Source organism: Oncorhynchus tshawytscha, linkage group LG26 (assembly GCF_018296145.1).
Source record: "Oncorhynchus tshawytscha isolate Ot180627B linkage group LG26, Otsh_v2.0, whole genome shotgun sequence".
Classification (NCBI taxonomy): domain Eukaryota; kingdom Metazoa; phylum Chordata; class Actinopteri; order Salmoniformes; family Salmonidae; genus Oncorhynchus; species Oncorhynchus tshawytscha.
In genome coordinates, this window is record NC_056454.1 from 51,597,244 (window position 1) to 51,616,541 (window position 19,298).

Consider the following 19,298-nt stretch of genomic DNA (forward strand, 5'->3'; position numbering starts at 1 on the left):
ACTGTCTAGGGACTAGGGGTTGTGTCTGCTGTCTAGAAGGTAGGGGCTAGGGGTTGTCTACTGTCTAGGAGGAAGGGGCTAGGGGTTGTGTCTACTGTCTAGGAGGAAGGGGCTAGGGGTTGTCTAAGTCTAGGAGTAAGGGGCTAGTGGTTGTGTCTACTGTCTAGGAGGAAGGGGCTAGGGGTTGTCTACTGTCTAGGAGGAAGGGGCTAGGAGTTGTGTCTACTGTCTAGGAGGAAGGGACTAGGGGTTGTCTACTGTCTAGGAGGAAGGGGCTAGGGGTTGTGTCTACTGTCTAGGAGGAAGGGGCTAGGAGATGTGTCTACTGTCTATGAGGAAGGGGCTAGGGTTTGTGTCTGCTGTCTAGGAGGAAGGGGCTAGGGGTTGTGTCTACTGTCTAGGAGGTAGGGGCTAGGGGTTGTCTACTGTCTAGGAGGAAGGGGCTAGGGGTTGTGTCTACTGTCTAGGAGGTAGGGGCTAGGGGTTGTCTACTGTCTAGGAGGAAGGGGCTAGGGGTTGTGTCTACTGTCTAGGAGGAAGGGGCTAGGGGTTGTGTCTACTGTCTAGGAGGTAGGGGCTAGGGGTTGTCTACTGTCTAGGAGGTAGGGGCTAGGGGTTGTGTCTACTGTCTAGGAGGTAGGGGCTAGGGGTTGTCTACTATCTAGGAGGTAGGGGCTAGGGGTTGTGTCTACTGTCTAGGAGGAAGGGGCTAGTGGTTGTGTCTACTGTCTAGGAGGAAGGGGCTAGTGGTTGTGTCTACTGTCTAGGGGCTAGGGGTTGTGTCTACTGTCTAGGAGGTAGGGGCTAGGGGTGGTGTCTACTGTCTAGGAGGAAGGGGCTAGGGGTTGTGTCTACTATCTAGGGGCTAGGGGTTGTGTCTACTGTCTAGGAGGAAGGTGCTAGGGGTTGTGTCTACTGTCTAGGAGGAAGGGGCTAGGGGTTGTGTCTACTGTCTAGGAGGAAGGGGCTAGGGGTTGTCTACTGTCTATGAGGAAGGGGCTAGGGTTTGTGTCTGCTGTCTAGGAGGAAGGGGCTAGGGGTTGTGTCTACTGTCTAGGAGGTAGGGGCTAGGGGTTGTCTACTGTCTAGGAGGAAGGGGCTAGGGGTTGTGTCTACTGTCTAGGAGGTAGGGGCTAGGGGTTGTCTACTGTCTAGGAGGAAGGGGCTAGGGGTTGTGTCTACTGTCTAGGAGGAAGGGGCTAGGGGTTGTGTCTACTGTCTAGGAGGTAGGGGCTAGGGGTTGTCTACTGTCTAGGAGGTAGGGGCTAGGGGTTGTGTCTACTGTCTAGGAGGTAGGGGCTAGGGGTTGTCTACTATCTAGGAGGTAGGGGCTAGGGGTTGTGTCTACTGTCTAGGAGGAAGGGGCTAGGGGTGGGTCTACTGTCTAGGAGGAAGGGGCTAGGGGTTGTGTCTACTGTCTAGGAGGAAGGGGCTAGGGGTGGTGTCTACTGTCTAGGAGGAAGGGGCTAGTGGTTGTGTCTACTGTCTAGGAGGAAGGGGCTAGGGGTTGTGTCTACTGTCTAGGAGGAAGGGGCTAGTGGTTGTGTCTACTGTCTAGGGGCTAGGGGTTGTGTCTACTGTCTAGGAGGTAGGGGCTAGGGGTTGTGTCTACTGTCTAGGAGGAAGGGGCTAGGGGTTGTCTACTGTCTAGGAGGAAGGGGTTAGGGGTTGTCTACTGTCTAGGAGGAAGGGGCTAGGGGTTGTGTCTACTGTCTAGGAGGAAGGGGCTAGGGGTTGTGTCTACTGTCTAGGAGGAAGGGGCTAGGGGTTGTGTCTACTGTCTAGGAGGAAGGGGCTAGGGGTTGTGACTACTGTCTAGGAGGAAGGGGCTAGGGGTTGTGTCTACTGTCTAGGAGGAAGGGGCTAGGGGTTGTGTCTACTGTCTAGGAGGAAGGGGCTAGGGGTTGTCTACTGTCTAGGAGGAAGGGGCTAGGGGTTGTCTACTGTCTAGGAGGAAGGGGCTAGGGGTTGTGTCTACTGTCTAGGAGGAAGGGGAAAGGGGTTGTGTCTACTGTCTAGGAGGTAGGGGCTAGGGGTTGTGTCTACTGTCTAGGAGGAAGGGGCTAGTGGTTGTGTCTACTGTCTAGGGGCTAGGGGTTGTGTCTACTGTCTAGGAGGAAGGGACTAGGGGTTGTGTCTACTGTCTAGGAGGAAGGGGCTAGGGGTTGTGTCTACTGTCTAGGAGGAAGGGGCTAGGGGTTGTCTACTGTCTAGGAGGAAGGGGCTAGGGGTTGTGTCTACTGTCTAGGAGGAAGGGGCTAGGGGTTGTGTCTACTGTCTAGGAGGAAGGGGCTAGGGGTTGTGTCTACTGTCTAGGAGGAAGGGGCTAGGGGTTGTGTCTACTGTCTAGGAGGAAGGGGCTAGGGATTTTGTCTACTGTCTAGGAGGAAGGGGTTAGGGGTTGTGTCTACTGTCTAGGGGCTAGGGTTTGTGTCTACTGTCTAGGAGGTAGGAGCTAGGGGTTGTGTCTACTGTCTAGGGGCTAGGGGTTGTGTCTACTGTCTAGGAGGAAGGGGCTAGGGGTTGTGTCTACTGTCTAGGAGGAAGGGGCTAGGGGTTGTGTCTACTGTCTAGGGGTTGTGTCTACTGTCTAGGAGGAAGGGGCTAGGGATTGTGTCTACTGTCTAGGAGGAAGGGGCTAGGGATTGTGTCTACTGTCTAGGGGCTAGGGGTTGTGTCTACTGTCTAGGGGCTAGGGGTTGTGTCTACTGTCTAGGAGGTAGGGGCTAGGGGTTGTCTACTGTCTAGGGGGAAGGGGCAAGGGATTGTCTACTGTCTAGGAGGAAGGGGCTAGGGGTTGTGTCTACTGTCTAGGAGGAAGGGGCTAGGGGTTGTGTCTAGGGGGTAGGGGCTAGGGGTTGTCTACTGTCTAGGAGGTAGGGGCTATGGGTTGTCTACTGTCTAGGGACTAGGGGTTGTGTCTGCTGTCTAGAAGGTAGGGGCTAGGGGTTGTCTACTGTCTAGGAGGAAGGGGCTAGGGGTTGTGTCTACTGTCTAGGAGGAAGGGGCTATGGGTTGTCTACTGTCTAGGAGGTAGGGGCTAGGTGTTGTCTACTGTCTAGGAGGTAGGGGCTAGGGGTTGTCTACTGTCTAGGAGGTAGGGGCTAGGGGTTGTCTACTGTCTAGGAGGTAGGGGCTTGGGGTTGTCTACTGTCTAGGAGGTAGGGGCTAGGGGTTGTCTACTGTCTAGGAGGAAGGGGCTAGGGGTTGTCTACTGTCTAGGAGGAAGGGGCTAGGGGTTGTGTCTACTGTCTAGGAGGAAGGGGCTAGGGGTTGTGTCTACTGTCTAGGAGGAAGGGGCTAGGGGTTGTCTACTGTCTAGGAGGTAGGGGCTATGGGTTGCCTACTGTCTAGGGACTAGGGGTTGTGTCTGCTGTCTAGAAGGTAGGGGCTAGGGGTTGTCTACTGTCTAGGAGGAAGGGGCTAGGGGTTGTGTCTACTGTCTAGGAGGAAGGGGCTAGGGGTTGTCTAAGTCTAGGAGTAAGGGGCTAGTGGTTGTGTCTACTGTCTAGGAGGAAGGGGCTAGGGGTTGTCTACTGTCTAGGAGGAAGGGGCTAGGAGTTGTGTCTACTGTCTAGGAGGAAGGGACTAGGGGTTGTCTACTGTCTAGGAGGAAGGGGCTAGGGGTTGTGTCTACTGTCTAGGAGGAAGGGGCTAGGAGATGTGTCTACTGTCTATGAGGAAGGGGCTAGGGTTTGTGTCTGCTGTCTAGGAGGAAGGGGCTAGGGGTTGTGTCTACTGTCTAGGAGGTAGGGGCTAGGGGTTGTCTACTGTCTAGGAGGAAGGGGCTAGGGGTTGTGTCTACTGTCTAGGAGGTAGGGGCTAGGGGTTGTCTACTGTCTAGGAGGAAGGGGCTAGGGGTTGTGTCTACTGTCTAGGAGGAAGGGGCTAGGGGTTGTGTCTACTGTCTAGGAGGTAGGGGCTAGGGGTTGTCTACTGTCTAGGAGGTAGGGGCTAGGGGTTGTGTCTACTGTCTAGGAGGTAGGGGCTAGGGGTTGTCTACTATCTAGGAGGTAGGGGCTAGGGGTTGTGTCTACTGTCTAGGAGGAAGGGGCTAGTGGTTGTGTCTACTGTCTAGGAGGAAGGGGCTAGTGGTTGTGTCTACTGTCTAGGGGCTAGGGGTTGTGTCTACTGTCTAGGAGGTAGGGGCTAGGGGTGGTGTCTACTGTCTAGGAGGAAGGGGCTAGGGGTTGTGTCTACTATCTAGGGGCTAGGGGTTGTGTCTACTGTCTAGGAGGAAGGTGCTAGGGGTTGTGTCTACTGTCTAGGAGGAAGGGGCTAGGGGTTGTGTCTACTGTCTAGGAGGAAGGGGCTAGGGGTTGTCTACTGTCTATGAGGAAGGGGCTAGGGTTTGTGTCTGCTGTCTAGGAGGAAGGGGCTAGGGGTTGTGTCTACTGTCTAGGAGGTAGGGGCTAGGGGTTGTCTACTGTCTAGGAGGAAGGGGCTAGGGGTTGTGTCTACTGTCTAGGAGGTAGGGGCTAGGGGTTGTCTACTGTCTAGGAGGAAGGGGCTAGGGGTTGTGTCTACTGTCTAGGAGGAAGGGGCTAGGGGTTGTGTCTACTGTCTAGGAGGTAGGGGCTAGGGGGGTTGTCTACTGTCTAGGAGGTAGGGGCTAGGGGTTGTGTCTACTGTCTAGGAGGTAGGGGCTAGGGGTTGTCTACTATCTAGGAGGTAGGGGCTAGGGGTTGTGTCTACTGTCTAGGAGGAAGGGGCTAGGGGTTGTGTCTACTGTCTAGGAGGAAGGGGCTAGGGGTTGTGTCTACTGTCTAGGAGGAAGGGGCTAGGGGTGGTGTCTACTGTCTAGGAGGAAGGGGCTAGTGGTTGTGTCTACTGTCTAGGAGGAAGGGGCTAGGGGTTGTGTCTACTGTCTAGGAGGAAGGGGCTAGTGGTTGTGTCTACTGTCTAGGGGCTAGGGGTTGTGTCTACTGTCTAGGAGGTAGGGGCTAGGGGTTGTGTCTACTGTCTAGGAGGAAGGGGCTAGGGGTTGTCTACTGTCTAGGAGGAAGGGGCTAGGGGTTGTCTACTGTCTAGGAGGAAGGGGGGGCTAGGGGTTGTCTACTGTCTAGGAGGAAGGGGCTAGGGGTTGTGTCTACTGTCTAGGAGGAAGGGGAAAGGGGTTGTGTCTACTGTCTAGGAGGTAGGGGCTAGGGGTTGTGTCTACTGTCTAGGAGGAAGGGGCTAGTGGTTGTGTCTACTGTCTAGGGGCTAGGGGTTGTGTCTACTGTCTAGGAGGAAGGGACTAGGGGTTGTGTCTACTGTCTAGGAGGAAGGGGCTAGGGGTTGTCTACTGTCTAGGAGGAAGGGGCTAGGGGTTGTGTCTACTGTCTAGGAGGAAGGGGCTAGGGGTTGTGTCTACTGTCTAGGAGGAAGGGGCTAGGGGTTGTGTCTACTGTCTAGGAGGAAGGGGCTAGGGGTTGTGTCTACTGTCTAGGAGGAAGGGGCTAGGGATTTTGTCTACTGTCTAGGAGGAAGGGGTTAGGGGTTGTGTCTACTGTCTAGGGGCTAGGGTTTGTGTCTACTGTCTAGGAGGTAGGAGCTAGGGGTTGTGTCTACTGTCTAGGGGCTAGGGGTTGTGTCTACTGTCTAGGAGGAAGGGGCTAGGGGTTGTGTCTACTGTCTAGGAGGAAGGGGCTAGGGGTTGTGTCTACTGTCTAGGGGTTGTGTCTACTGTCTAGGAGGAAGGGGCTAGGGATTGTGTCTACTGTCTAGGAGGAAGGGGCTAGGGATTGTGTCTACTGTCTAGGGGCTAGGGGTTGTGTCTACTGTCTAGGGGCTAGGGGTTGTGTCTACTGTCTAGGAGGTAGGGGCTAGGGGTTGTCTACTGTCTAGGAGGAAGGGGCTAGGGGTTGTGTCTACTGTCTAGGAGGTAGGGGCTAGGGGTTGTCTACTGTCTAGGAGGAAGGGGCTAGGGGTTGTGTCTACTGTCTAGGAGGAAGGGGCTAGGGGTTGTCTACTGTCTAGGAGGAAGGGGCTAGGGGTTGTGTCTACTGTCTAGGAGGAAGGGGCTAGTGGTTGTGTCTACTGTCTAGGAGGAAGGGGCTAGGGGTTGTCTACTGTCTAGGAGGAAGGGGCTAGGGGTTGTCTACTGTCTAGGAGGAAGGGGCTAGGGGTTGTGTCTACTGTCTAGGGGCTAGGGGTTGTGTCTACTGTCTAGGAGGAAGGGGCTAGGGGTTGTGTCTAATGTCTAGGAGGAAGGGGCTAGGGGTTGTGTCTACTGTCTAGGAGGAAGGGGCTAGGGGTTGTGTCTACTGTCTAGGGGCTAGGGGTTGTCTACTGTCTAGGGGCTAGTGGTTGTGTCTGCTGTCTAGGGGCTAGGGGTTGTCTACTGTCTAGGGGCTAGTGGTTGTGTCTACTGTCTAGGAGGAAGGGGGTGATTTGAGATTCAGGGGCGGTAACATGTTTTGGTTGTTGTCTCCAGGGGAAAGTAGAGGCGGAGTTCCACCTGGTGACATCAGAGGAGGCAGAGAAGAATCCGGTTGGTCGAGCCCGCAAGGAGCCTGAACCCCTGGAAAAACCCAAGTATAATCTGCATTTTTTATTGACTAATTACAAAACGATTCTATCAACTCTATTCTTCTCTCTAGCCGTCCATACAAGTCCTCCTCCTGCTTCATGAACATGAGTTTTATAATTTAGCTCATAGTAAATAGGATTACATAGAGAGCGGGAGACCTGATCCTAGATCAGCAGCTCTACTCTGAGCCCTGTTTAAAGTGTTGTTCTCTCTCTCTCCCCTCTCTAGCCGGCCAGACACGTCATTCTCGTGGTTTGTGAACCCTTTTAAGTGCTTCTTCCACCTGATCTGGAGGAACTATAAGAAGTATATCATCATCGCTCTGGTCCTGCTCATCACAGCTCTGTTCATCGCCCTGCTGCTCTACACCCTGCCAGCAGCCATCTCACAGAAGATAGTCAATGGTTAACACACTGCACTACCACAGCTGACTGACTAGCTGGCTGACTGACTAGCTGGCTGACTGACTAGCTGACTGACTGACTAGCTGGCTGACTAGCTGGCTGACTAGCTAAATGACTGACTAGCTGGCTGGCTGACTAGCTAAATGACTGACTAGCTGACTGACTAGCTGGCTGACTAGCTGGCTGGCTGACTAGCTGGCTGACTAGCTGGCTGACTGAATAATTGGCTGACTGACAGGTCGACTAGCTGACTAGCTGGCTTGCTGACTAGCTGGCTGACTGACTAGCTGGCTGGCTGACTAGCTGGCTGACTAGCTGGCTGACTGACCAGCTGACTGACTGACTAGCTGGCTGACTGACCAGCTGACTGACCAACTGACTGACAAGCTGGCTGACTGGGGATCAAAAGTCTAAATCAACCTACAGTGACTTAGATAATCTATCAAGCAGGGTCGGGACTGAATCTATAGAAATAGTCAGACGACTAACTCAGGAATTCATAATGATGTTGCAATATCAGAATAGCATATTATATATTAACATTTATTTAAATACAGTTGCAGAAAGAGTATAAATAACATTTTAGATTCAACAATATAGACAAAGTTTGCCCAAGAGGAAAAAAATTCAGTACAGTATCCTCCATGTTATTCAGTACAGTATCCTGTTATTCAGTACAGTATCCTCTGTTATTCAGTACAGTACCCTCCATGTTATTCAGTACAGTACCCTCCATGTTATTCAGTACAGTATCCTCCATGTTATTCAGTACAGTATCCTCTGTTATTCAGTACAGTATCCTCTGTTATTCAGTACAGCACCCTCCATGTTATTCAGTACAGTACCCTCCATGTTATTCAGTACAGTACCCTCCATGTTATTCAGTACAGTACCCTCTGTTATTCAGTACAGTACCCTCTGTTATTCAGTACAGTACCCTCCATGTTATTCAGTACAGTACCCTCCATGTTATTCAGTACAGTATCCTCTGTTATTCAGTACAGTACCCTCCATGTTATTCAGTACAGTACCCTCTGTTATTCAGTACAGTACCCTCTGTTATTCAGTACAGTACCCTCCATGTTATTCAGTACAGTACCCTCCATGTTATTCAGTACAGTACCCTCTGTTATTCAGTACAGTATCCTCTGTTATTCAGTACAGTACCCTCCATGTTATTCAGTACAGTACCCTCCATGTTATTCAGTACAGTACCCTCCATGTTATTCAGTACAGTACCCTGTTATTCAGTACAGTACCCTGTTATTCAGTACAGTATCCTCTGTTATTCAGTACAGTATCCTCTGTTATTCAGTACAGTATCCTCCATGTTATTCAGTACAGTACCCTCTGTTATTCAGTACAGTACCCTCCATGTTATTCAGTACAGTACCCTCCATGTTATTCAGTACAGTACCCTCCATGTTATTCAGTACAGTACCCTCTGTTATTCAGTACAGTACCCTCCATGTTATTCAGTACAGTACCCTCTGTTATTCAGTACAGTACCCTGTTATTCAGTACAGTACCCTCTGTTATTCAGTACAGTATCCTCTGTTATTCAGTACAGTATCCTCTGTTATTCAGTACAGTACCCTCCATGTTATTCAGTACAGTATCCTCTGTTATTCAGTACAGTACCCTCTGTTATTCAGTACAGTATCCTGTTATTCAGTACAGTATCCTCCATGTTATTCAGTACAGTATCCTCCATGTTATTCAGTACAGTATCCTCTGTTATTCAGTACAGTATCCTCTGTTATTCAGTACAGTACCCTCCATGTTATTCAGTACAGTATCCTCTGTTATTCAGTACAGTACCCTCTGTTATTCAGTACAGTATCCTGTTATTCAGTACAGTATCCTCCATGTTATTCAGTACAGTATCCTCTGTTATTCAGTACAGTACCCTCCATGTTATTCAGTACAGTATCCTCCATGTTATTCAGTACAGTACCCTCCATGTTATTCAGTACAGTACCCTCCATGTTATTCAGTACAGTACCCTCTGTTATTCAGTACAGTATCCTCCATGTTATGATTCTAGCAGTTATTCATGTAGTATGTATATTTCTAGACATGTAAGGATGGTCACTGCCTCTATTTTAACATAAATAATGTACTTTAATAAAGAATTGTTGTACAAAAAAAAACATTTTGGGGTTATTTTTTTGTTAGCAATTAAATAATTATTAGGCTGTTATACTAAAATAAAAGCACATTTAAATACATTTGTCTAAGACAGTTAGACACACAATTCCATGTGCAATATCTCATGTTATTAGCCAGAAGTAATAGGTTGTGTCCCATAAGTCAAAGTATTCCCTAGGAAGCCAAAAAGGCCCTTGTCCAAAGTAGAGCACCACATAGGGAATAGAATCCTTACAAAACAAGTGTCTAATTGGATCTCCTGTTACTGGTAGAGTAGACCTGGTACTGTTGTTCTCCTGTTACTGGTAGAGTAGAACTGGTACTGTTGTTCTACTGTTACTGGTAGAGTAGACCTGGTACTGTTGTTCTCCTGTTACTGGTAGAGTAGACCTGGTACTGTTGTTCTCCTGTTACTGGTAGAGTAGACCTGGTACTGTTGTTCTCCTGTTACTGGTAGAGTAGAACTGGTACTGTTGTTCTACTGTTACTGGTAGAGTAGACCTGGTACTGTTGTTCTCCTGTTACTGGTAGAGTAGACCTGGTACTGTTGTTCTCCTGTTACTGGTAGAGTAGACCTGGTACTGTTGTTCTCCTGTTACTGGTAGAGTAGACCTGGTACTGTTGTTCTCCTGTTACTGGTAGAGTAGACCTGGTACTGTTGTTCTCCTGTTACTGGTAGAGTAGACCTGGTACTGTTGTTCTCCTGTAGAGTAGACCTGGTACTGTTGTTCTCCTGTTACTGGTAGAGTAGACCTGGTACTGTTGTTCTCCTGTAGAGTAGACCTGGTACTGTTGTTCTCCTGTAGAGTAGACCTGGTACTGTTGTTCTCCTGTTACTGGTAGAGTAGACCTGGTACTGTTGTTCTCCTGTAGAGTAGAACTGGTACTGTTGTTCTCCTGTTACTGGTAGAGTAGACCTGGTACTGTTGTTCTCCTGTTACTGGTAGAGTAGACATGGTACTGTTGTTCTCCTGTTACTGGTAGAGTAGACCTGGTACTGTTGTTCTCCTGTTACTGGTAGAGTAGAACTGGTACTGTTGTTCTCCTGTTACTGGTAGAGTAGACCTGGTACTGTTGTTCTCCTGTTACTGGTAGGGCTCTGAGTCAGTCAGTGAGAGGCCCTGCTGTGAGGATGATATCATGACAGGCTCCACCATATTGTGTCCTCCGTGTTGCCCCAGCATTCGAGAGGAGTTGAACTGGTGAGGAGGGTAGTTAACGTTACCAGCCCCAGTCTCACAGTGACTTCTGTTGTACAAAAAACTGTTATTGTACTGCGATTGAGAGAGGGCAGCATGGTTCCTCTGCGGAGTCTGAGTGGGGCCTGTGGTTTTGTGTTGTGTGTGTTGGCTAATCGGGCTATGATTCGCCAGCCCACTGTTCCCCTGGCCCAGACCAGGTCCAGCCTGGTGTTGTGTCTGGCTCATCTGATTCAGTTGGCAGGCCTGCAGCTTCCTCTTGGCTCTCCAGCGGGCCACTCTGAGCCGGGTCTTCTCCCGTCTCTCCTTCACCAGGTCAGCTAATAGAGGCTGGGGAAGGTTCTTCTCCATCTCCCTCCGACGGGTCTGGCTCCTCCTCCTCAGCTCAGTTCGTCTCATTTTAAACTCCTCGTACAGACTCAGGTCTTTGGGCCACGGACGCACCATTGGCCTGGGAGCAACTCCGCATGACATGGACATCACTGGCTGGGACAGCCCATCTTGAGAATGAAGAGGACAGACAACAAGTCATTAGTTCAGGTGTATAATATGTAGCCTGGTTCCAGATCTGTTTGTGCTGTCTGGCCAAGTCCTCTGGTAATAGGATCATAGGACTTGGCTATACAACACAAACAGATCTGGGACCAGGCTAGGTAACATCCTACTGAACTGACACATAGTAACAACAACACAGCAGAACTGTACTCTACTCACATGTACAAGGGCTGGCTGAGCTGAACACTGTGTGCTCTGTTAATGTCCTCTGGCTCTGTGAGGAAAGGGAAGCTGTCCTCTCTCTCTGGCCCTGTGAGGGTACTGTCCTGTGACAGTCCAGGAGGCTCCCCTGAGTGTGCCTGTCTAAAAGGTTGCCCTGGGAGTTGAGGACCTCAGCAGCCAGGTTGAACAGCAAACTCTCAACGTCCTCCGGTTCCTGCTTGATACAGATGATCTCCACCTCGGCCTCCTCCTCTTTCACCTGGAGCTGAGGCTGGGCACTCCCAGCAGCCATGGTGGCAAAGCAATCTGCTCCGTCAGTCCTGGGTGGGGAGAGGACCAGCTGGTCCCCAGGGTCTGTGCTGGTCTCTGGTGGCTGTGTAATGATGGTCCACTCAGCCTGACACTCTTCTTCCTCCTCCCTCCTCTGGCTCTCATCAGACACCTCGGGGTCTAGGGGGGCTGGGGGCTCCTCTGGAGAGATAGAGAGGTAACATGGTGGTCAACCAACACAGGGAGAATATAGAGGGATATACTACGTCTCAGTCACTAGGGCCGTACTGGGTCTCAGTCACTAGGTCCGTACTGGGTCTCAGTCACTAGGTCCGTACTGGGTCTCAGTCAATAGGGCCGTACTGGGTCAGTCACTAGGGCCGTACCGGGTCTCAGTCACTAGGGCCATCAGTCAGGCCATCAATTTACATATTCAAGCAAACACTGAAAAATACCCATACATACTCAACAAAGCATATTTTATTTTACCTTTCAAAGGTTCCAGGTGCTCTGATGAACTGTTTATTGCAGAGACAGGGGTAATCAATGATGGGCTCTCCTGAGCTTGTGAGACCGTGGCAGTCAGGTCATCATGGCTGTCAAACGATGATGATGATGATGTGGCCCTTATAATATTCTCAGAAGGTTGGGAGGATCTGGCCAAGTTATCAGAGGGTAGAGCGATAGTGATTTGATTCCTTGGCTGTACATTTCCATTTGTAATGGCAGTGTGGGTGTTGGTAACCGTCCTTCTCTGTGGTTGTGATAAACCAGAGGACTGTGCTGCCTCGGGTGCAGCCGCTGAGGAACAGTGAGGTCTATGCGGATCCGAATGACCGAATGCTGTACTCTGGTTGGTCTGGTAAGTGGCAGAGTGCTCCTGCTGCCTGGCACCCAGAGCGTTCATGTACTTCCGCATTGTCTTCATCTGAGATCGGGATATGTCCAGCATCTGTCTGATGCTCTCGGTCTCTTTTTCTTTTGCTGCGACCTCCCTCTTCAGCTCGTCGAATTTAATACCGACCACCTTCAGCATCTCCCCTAACACCGTCTCAACAGCGGCACTCACCGCTCTCTCTATCACGGTACCCATCTGGCCCTGCATTAGGGAAACTGTTAGACTGATATCCATTTTTTTTCTTTACTTTTATAAATATTTTAATATCTTAATAACATCGGAGGTCAAATATCATAGTCAGTCGTCCTCCGTGAGCTGTTTAGCTAGCGACTGATTGTTGCTAACGTCGAGATAGCTAGCTAGCTACCATCGTAGCAAGCTGACACCATCACCATGCTCCAAAGATCTAACTAAACAAGACAATTGGATCGTTTTTCATTGTTTGCAAAGTGATTCAACAAGAAAACGTGCCTAGATTATTTCTATACTAATCAAATTGAAGCGTTTCCTGCTTCTTCGGACCCATGTAAACAAAGATATTCTTCATTTGATATTTCCTGTGTTTCATCAAATGCGTCCGTCATCTCTGGTGGTTTAAGTTCCGGGAAGGAACAATACATATTTGATGACCAACACAAACTGGTTGAATCATAATTGTTTCAACGTAATTTGTCGACGTATTGTGATGTGGAATCTATGTGAATTATACTTTGGATTAGTAATCAACTGTTGTTTTGATGGTGAAATTACAATCACAGTATTATATCAATGGTACCCAATTTTTAATATAGTATCAACATAGTATTTCAACCTTGTATAAAATATGTTGAATTTGTACCAACATCAGATCTTCAACGTTATATCCACTACCAAAAAACAAATAGGCTGGGCAGCACCTCCTACTCCTACTCCTACTATCTATTTGGTCTCCCATCCATCCATCCAGGGTTTTAACCAAGCCAAACCCTGCTTAACTGTGATATTTGTCACTGACTACTGCCAATGTGTTATCTTTAAAAATAATTATTGAGAGATCTCTTGATAACTTAAAAGATTCACTATTGCTATCAAGGTCAATCCAAAGGGTAGATTTAACAGATCAAATTAAATGTACAGTAAACCATACTTTATATATAATCAATTCAACTATTTAGGCCTATATTGCATTAGGGAAGTCATCAACAGCTACTGTTTCAATTCAACACAGTGTCCAACTAAAAATAGACTAGCTTTGGCTGATTTGAAATTGGATATTCAAGTTAATAATTAATATATTGGATTCATATCTCTATCTCAACCAAATATCAATGCTAAAGAATAGGACTAAATTAAACTTTAAAGTGTATTTTGTAGTCCTAATCTTAAACTTAGATGTTTGGTTGAGATGGATATGTGAATCTAACGTATCAATTCTTAGTTTGTAGTACAAACTGGATATTAAATAGTCTTTGGTTGTCAACGCAACCAAATATCAACCTTTAAAGAAGCTGTATCTTCTACATGGATAGTTCCATCTGAGACATTGACTTAGTTTGGCTTTAATTCCAGTTTGTCTACAAATTCATAATTGATTTGTTGGATTCATGTCTCCATCTCAACTTAAAAATCACAGTTAAAGAACAGGACTAAATCAATCTTGTAGTCCTATTCTTTAATTTAGATATTTGGTTGCGTTGACAACTAAACAAAAATCAATATTACTTTTGTAATACAGTTAATAGACTAAAGTTAAGACTATTTTACAAACTAATGTAACAGTATTTATTCAACCTTAAAATGAGTATCATCCATGGCCATATTTGGAAGTTCCTGTAACTATAAATGTCTTCTTATGTCGTCATAGAAAGCGTGCAGGTCTGTGGAGATCTTCACAATTACTGTAATAGTCTGTGCAGAATCTCCAACAGCATTTATCATTTGCAATATGTACTTGAAATGTAATCTCAACTCTAATCCAGTTCATTTGGTTGTTATATGAAGCACAGTGGAAACACATTCATTTGTTGTATAAATACAAAATATCTGGCAATTTATTCCCACTTTGAAACTTGGTTGTGCTTTTAAATGGTTGAAAGCGATAACACATTTTGAGAATTCAACAGACTTCAACAGACTTTTTGAGTGGGTGAAAATAGGTTAAAATCTCCATTGATCAACACCAAATATGACACACATTTCCAAGTTGGAATGATGTGGTGTGCCTACTGGGTAAAAAGGTTTGCTGTGCAAATTCTGGATTTATTAGGCTTAATATAATGTTGTTTGCTAAAATTAGAATTTAAAGTTGCATTTAGACACATAGGAGTAATTGACTTCAAAGCATAGTGATATACTTTGCTCTCAGTGGAAGTAGGTAGGTACCCTATCTATATGTCTATACCCTGACACATGACTGTTGACTCCTATATGGCTTTAGACACATATCAAGGCTTGTTTTAAAAAAATATATATATATATTTCACCTTTATTTAACCTGGTAGGCCAGTTGAGAACAAGTTCTCATTTACAACTGGCCAAGATAAAGCAAAGCAGTGCGACACAAACAACAACACAGAGTTACACACAAACAACAACACAAAGTTACACACAAACAACAACAGAGTTACACACAAACAACAACACAAAGTTACACACAAACAACAACAGAGTTACACACAAACAACAACACAGAGTTACACACAAACAACAACGGAGTTACACACAAACAACAACACAGAGTTACACACGGACAAATTAGGCTTGTAGACCTAATGTTATTGCTGTTTTCAGCAGTTCTTCTTAACCAGATGAGTGCGGACGTGATGTTGTGCCGATGCTGTGGCCTGTTTGATGATGAAAGAACCAGTAATCGTGTCTGAGTGACTCACACCCAGGTAGTTTTCCGCTGACTGGGAAAGTTTTGAGATGGAAACAAAGATAGTGCGATGTTGACGAGGTGGAGTGGTGAGTAGGATCTCAAACGTTACCTTTATTTCATCTTTATTTAACCAGGCAAGTCAGTTAAGAACAAATTATTATTTACAATGACGGCCTACCTCGGCCAATTGTGTGCCGCCCTATGGGACTCCCAATCACCACCGTTTGTGATTCAGCCTGGATTTGAACCAGGGACTGTAGTGACACCTCTTCTTTATTTAACTAGGCTAGTCAGTTAAGAAAAAAATCTTATTTACAATGATGGCCTACTCCAGCCAAACCTGTGCCAATTGTTTGCTGCCCTATGGGACTCCCAATCACTGCTGGTTGTTATTCAGCCTGGATTTGAACCAGGGACTGTAGTGACGCCTCTTGCACTGAGATGCAGTGCCTCCACTGGGAGTGGTGTAGAGGATAGATGTTACGATGTTGAGGAAATGTTAACTTCGACATACAGTTCTAAATACAAAGCTTCCATATTCACAAAAGCCCATATTTACAAAGCGTCTCAGAGTTAGAGTGCTGGATCTAGGATCAGTTTGACCTTTAGGCCTAAATCACAATGAATAACCTGATCCTAGATCAGAACTCCTGTTCTTAGGCTTTTGAATAGGCTCTTAATCCTCAGATGTTTATAACCTGATCCTAGATCAGCCCTCCTGTTCTGAGGCTCTGAATCCTCAGATGTTTATAACCTGATCCTAGATCAGCACTCCGGTTCTGAGGCTCTGAATCCTCAGATGTTTAGTGATTAACTAACCCAGCGTGCGTATGAGTGGTTACTAAAGGGATCATAATATATATATATATACGTTCTATGCCTATACGCATAAAGGAATGATAATATATATGTTCTCTATGCATATATACATAAAGGATGTGATAAGAAGCCAACCATGCTACTAAATACACCATGCTAGCTTACTTAGCTAATTGACACTCTTAGCCGCTGACATAAACAATATTACAGGCTTACTAAAGTCTGAGGGAGATATGGTGTGCTAACTTAAAGCTGTACAGGATTAATACAATGTAAACAATGTCATTTCACATCTGCAGTGAGAACAGGGCACTGTGCAGGAAGTGATGTCACAACTACAGTGAGAACCATGGCACTGTGCAGGAAGTGATGTCACAACTACAGTGAGAACCATGGCACTGTGCAGGAAGTGATGTCACAACTACAGTGAGAACCATGGCACTGTGCAGGAAGTGATGTCACAACTACAGTGAGAACCATGGCACTGTGCAGGAAGTGATGTCACAACTACAGTGAGAACCATCGCACTGTGCAGGAAGTGATGTCACAACTACAGTGAGAACCATGGCACTGTGCAGGAAGTGATGTCACAACTACAGTGAGAACCATGGCACTGTGCAGGAAGTGATGTCACAACTACAGTGAGAACAGGTCGAAAGAGGCAGCTTTTCGTACAACTTCTGAACTCTGCAGTGGTTCTCAAAGTGAGGTTCTGACTTTGTTTTAAAGGTACAAATTCAACATATTTTATCCAAAAGCTTTGTTGACATTTGGTTACCATAATGACAATTCTGTGGTTATAATTTCACCCTCAAAACAACAGTTTACGGTGATTACTTTTTAAAAATCCAAAGCATTTTCCACATCACCATACGTTGACAAATTACGTTGAAACAACATTGATTTAATCTGTTTGGATCAGATGGAAAGCATACTCTGTCCAACCAGTGGAACGTTTATATTATCCATATAAAATACAGTTCAGAAACCTACTACGGAGGCATCTTTGCCAGAGCAATAACCTTGTTTGATTGATCATGTTCATGTTTCAGATAAGTCTAGTTTGGGTGGCTACTGGCTATTTGTATAAAGATAAACAGCTGTAACATAGTACAGCCTTCAATATTATGGGATGAAGATGGAACATATTCTGGTATATGTTGTGGGGGGAAAAGAGGCTACCTAGCAACTAGCATTCTGCAGGCAGGCTGCCCTTCAAAGTGATAGTGTTCAGTGCAGACAGAGCAGCCTGGTCTCATAGATTTGACGGAACATAGTAAACGTAAATCCAGCACACTCAAAAAAATCCAGGTGTTAGTATGAATGTATGTATGTATTAATTTATGGGGCTTGACGCCTCAAGCACTGAGATGCATTAGAGCGCTGCGCCACACCGGGATCCCATGTTATGAGTACAGGAGGGGATTGTGGGGCCCCAGTGTTGAGGATCAGGGAATAACTACACTGTTTGTATTCGGCCATATTCCCACGTTTGAATGCATTGGTTTGCGCTTTCAAATTTTGCGCGAATACTGCCATCTATCCATGGTTTCTGGTTAAGAGTAGGTTTTAATAGTCACAGTGGGTACAACATCTCCTATACACTTCCTGATAAACTCAGGAGGAGTATATGACTTTTTGAGTTTATGAGTTTATATGTTACAAATGGCAATTCATACAATATGTGACAAATTGCAATTTGTACAATATGTTACAAATTTACAAAACATATGTGTTACGAAATCCAATTTGTTGTGGCTAACGTTTGCTATGTGGCTAATGCTAATGTTAGCCAGGTTAGGAAACGGGGATACCTAGTCAGTTGTACAACTAAAATGAAATGTGTCTTCCGCATTTAACCCAACCCCTCTGAATCAGAGAGGTGCGGGGGGCTGCCTTAATCGACATCGGCGCCCGGGGAACAGTGGGTTAACTGCCTTGCTCAGGGGCAGAACCACATATTTTTGCCTTGGGGATTCGATCCAGAAACCTTTTCGGCCACTGGCCCAACACTCCTACACGTCATAGGGTTAATGGTTAAGGTTAAGGTTAGGATTAGGGTTAGGAGTTAGTTTTAGGATTAGGGTTAGGAGTTAGTTTAGGGCTAACATGCTAAGAAGTTGCAAAGTAGCAAGTAGTTGCAAAGTTGCTCAAATGCTAAAGTTGTCCTTGATGAGATTCAAACATGTAACCTTTGGGTTGCTAGATGTTTGCGTTATTCGCCCACCAATCCACAACCATCCATCCAAACAACATCCAAATCCTGCAACCTAGGGTCCATACAGGGTCCATACAGGGTCCATACAGGTTGGCCGTATGATTCTGTTTGTTTTGGACTCCAGAGAAGTGACATGATATGATATCTCGAGTTGATATTTGCTGCTAACATGAATGACTTTCAGCTAAAAATCCAGGTGTTAAACACAGTTTATTTTTGTATCTTGCATTTTGAAAATGCATGGCTGTAGTGACCAATCATTCACATGTACACTAGACAACGGACAGGGCGCTGTTTTTGAAGCCACCACACCTCCATCTTAGTACTCCCCCATCAGTGTAAAAAATATATTTTAGAAGCTATAAAAAATGCATTTATTAATGTCTACGTTTGTTTTTGCCAGGTGTATTCTATTATAGACAATTGAAAGCCTACTTTTAAGTTATATTATGTGAGCTAAACATATGGATATTTTTAATAAAATGTATAAAAACATTTTCCGTCAAGTATAATTTTTTTGAAAGTTTACTGTCCTCAAAACAACAAGAAAATACTTTAATACATGTAATTTTGTCCTTGAAACATCTAATTGAAATACAGTGGAATTCCATCCATTCCTATGGAGGACTCCTTCTTCTGGGGAGTACCGATATGGCCGACCTGTGGCTTCAAACCCTCTCACTGGCCAATACATGGCATCAGCCATCCAGGGTTTATATACATCATTGGAGTGTCACAATCTTGAACCAACGGTCCCGGGTCAAATAGCTTGAGAACCGCTGCTTTACTGTACTATACTATCATGTACAAACTTGTGAAAAATAGACACCTACGATTGGTTCAGATTAGATCCGGTCCAAACCAATCAAATTTGGTCTTGTTTAGGGGCGGAGCTCATTAGAATAATAGCCAGTGTGTAGAATAATACCCAAATATGCAAAGGAGAGTAATTGCATATTTCTACCTTTGTGTATCTATTTTAGGATACATCACCATGACGAGAATGACATTCATATTCAGAATGATGCATTTCTGTGTAGTACAGATCAGGGACCCATGATGAAATTCTGTTACCCAGATGTAAATCCACCTCACGTACTATATAGTTCAATAACCAAAATAAAAACGGTCAAACTCAACGTGTGATGTCATAGCTGACACGTCATTCTTTTCTTCAGACGTCTTTGAATCTTAATTCGGAGAAGAAATTTCAAGGGAGAGTTTTAATAAAACGTGGTCGTCTAAAAATTA

The 19,298-nt window shown here is 46.1% G+C and overlaps 2 protein-coding genes across 10 annotated transcripts in view; one reads left to right on the forward strand and one right to left on the reverse strand.

Moving 5' to 3' along the window:
- Positions 1–7,847, forward strand: part of fer1l6 (fer-1 like family member 6) — a 48,182-nt gene extending 40,335 nt beyond the window's left edge. Inside the window, exons 30-31 of the mRNA XM_042306814.1 lie at positions 6,419–6,519; positions 6,743–7,847. Coding sequence (XP_042162748.1) covers positions 6,419–6,519; positions 6,743–6,923 — 282 coding nt within the window. The 3' untranslated portion in view covers positions 6,924–7,847. The remainder of the gene's footprint in view (positions 1–6,418; positions 6,520–6,742) is intronic.
- Positions 7,848–8,839: 992 nt separating this feature from the next.
- si:ch211-67e16.4 lies at positions 8,840–12,731 on the reverse strand. 9 transcript variants are annotated; one of them, XR_006080069.1, is made up of 5 exons: positions 11,745–12,731; positions 10,983–11,456; positions 10,024–10,768; positions 9,883–9,919; positions 9,771–9,822 (listed from the first exon to the last, which is right to left on the reverse strand). XR_006080069.1 is itself a non-coding variant. In XM_024430777.2 (3 exons), the coding sequence occupies exons 1-3, from the start codon at positions 12,385–12,387 to the stop codon at positions 10,155–10,157; spliced, it is 1,731 nt and encodes a 576-aa protein (XP_024286545.1). In that variant the 5' UTR covers positions 12,388–12,731; the 3' UTR covers positions 9,771–10,154. The 9 variants fall into 9 exon arrangements, 1 of the variants encoding a protein (XP_024286545.1); XR_006080068.1 differs by lacking the exon at positions 9,771–9,822 and adding an exon at positions 8,840–9,755 and having other exon boundaries at positions 9,883–10,768; XR_006080067.1 differs by lacking the exon at positions 9,883–9,919 and having other exon boundaries at positions 9,771–9,852; positions 10,061–10,768.
- Positions 12,732–19,298: the final 6,567 nt, after the last annotated feature.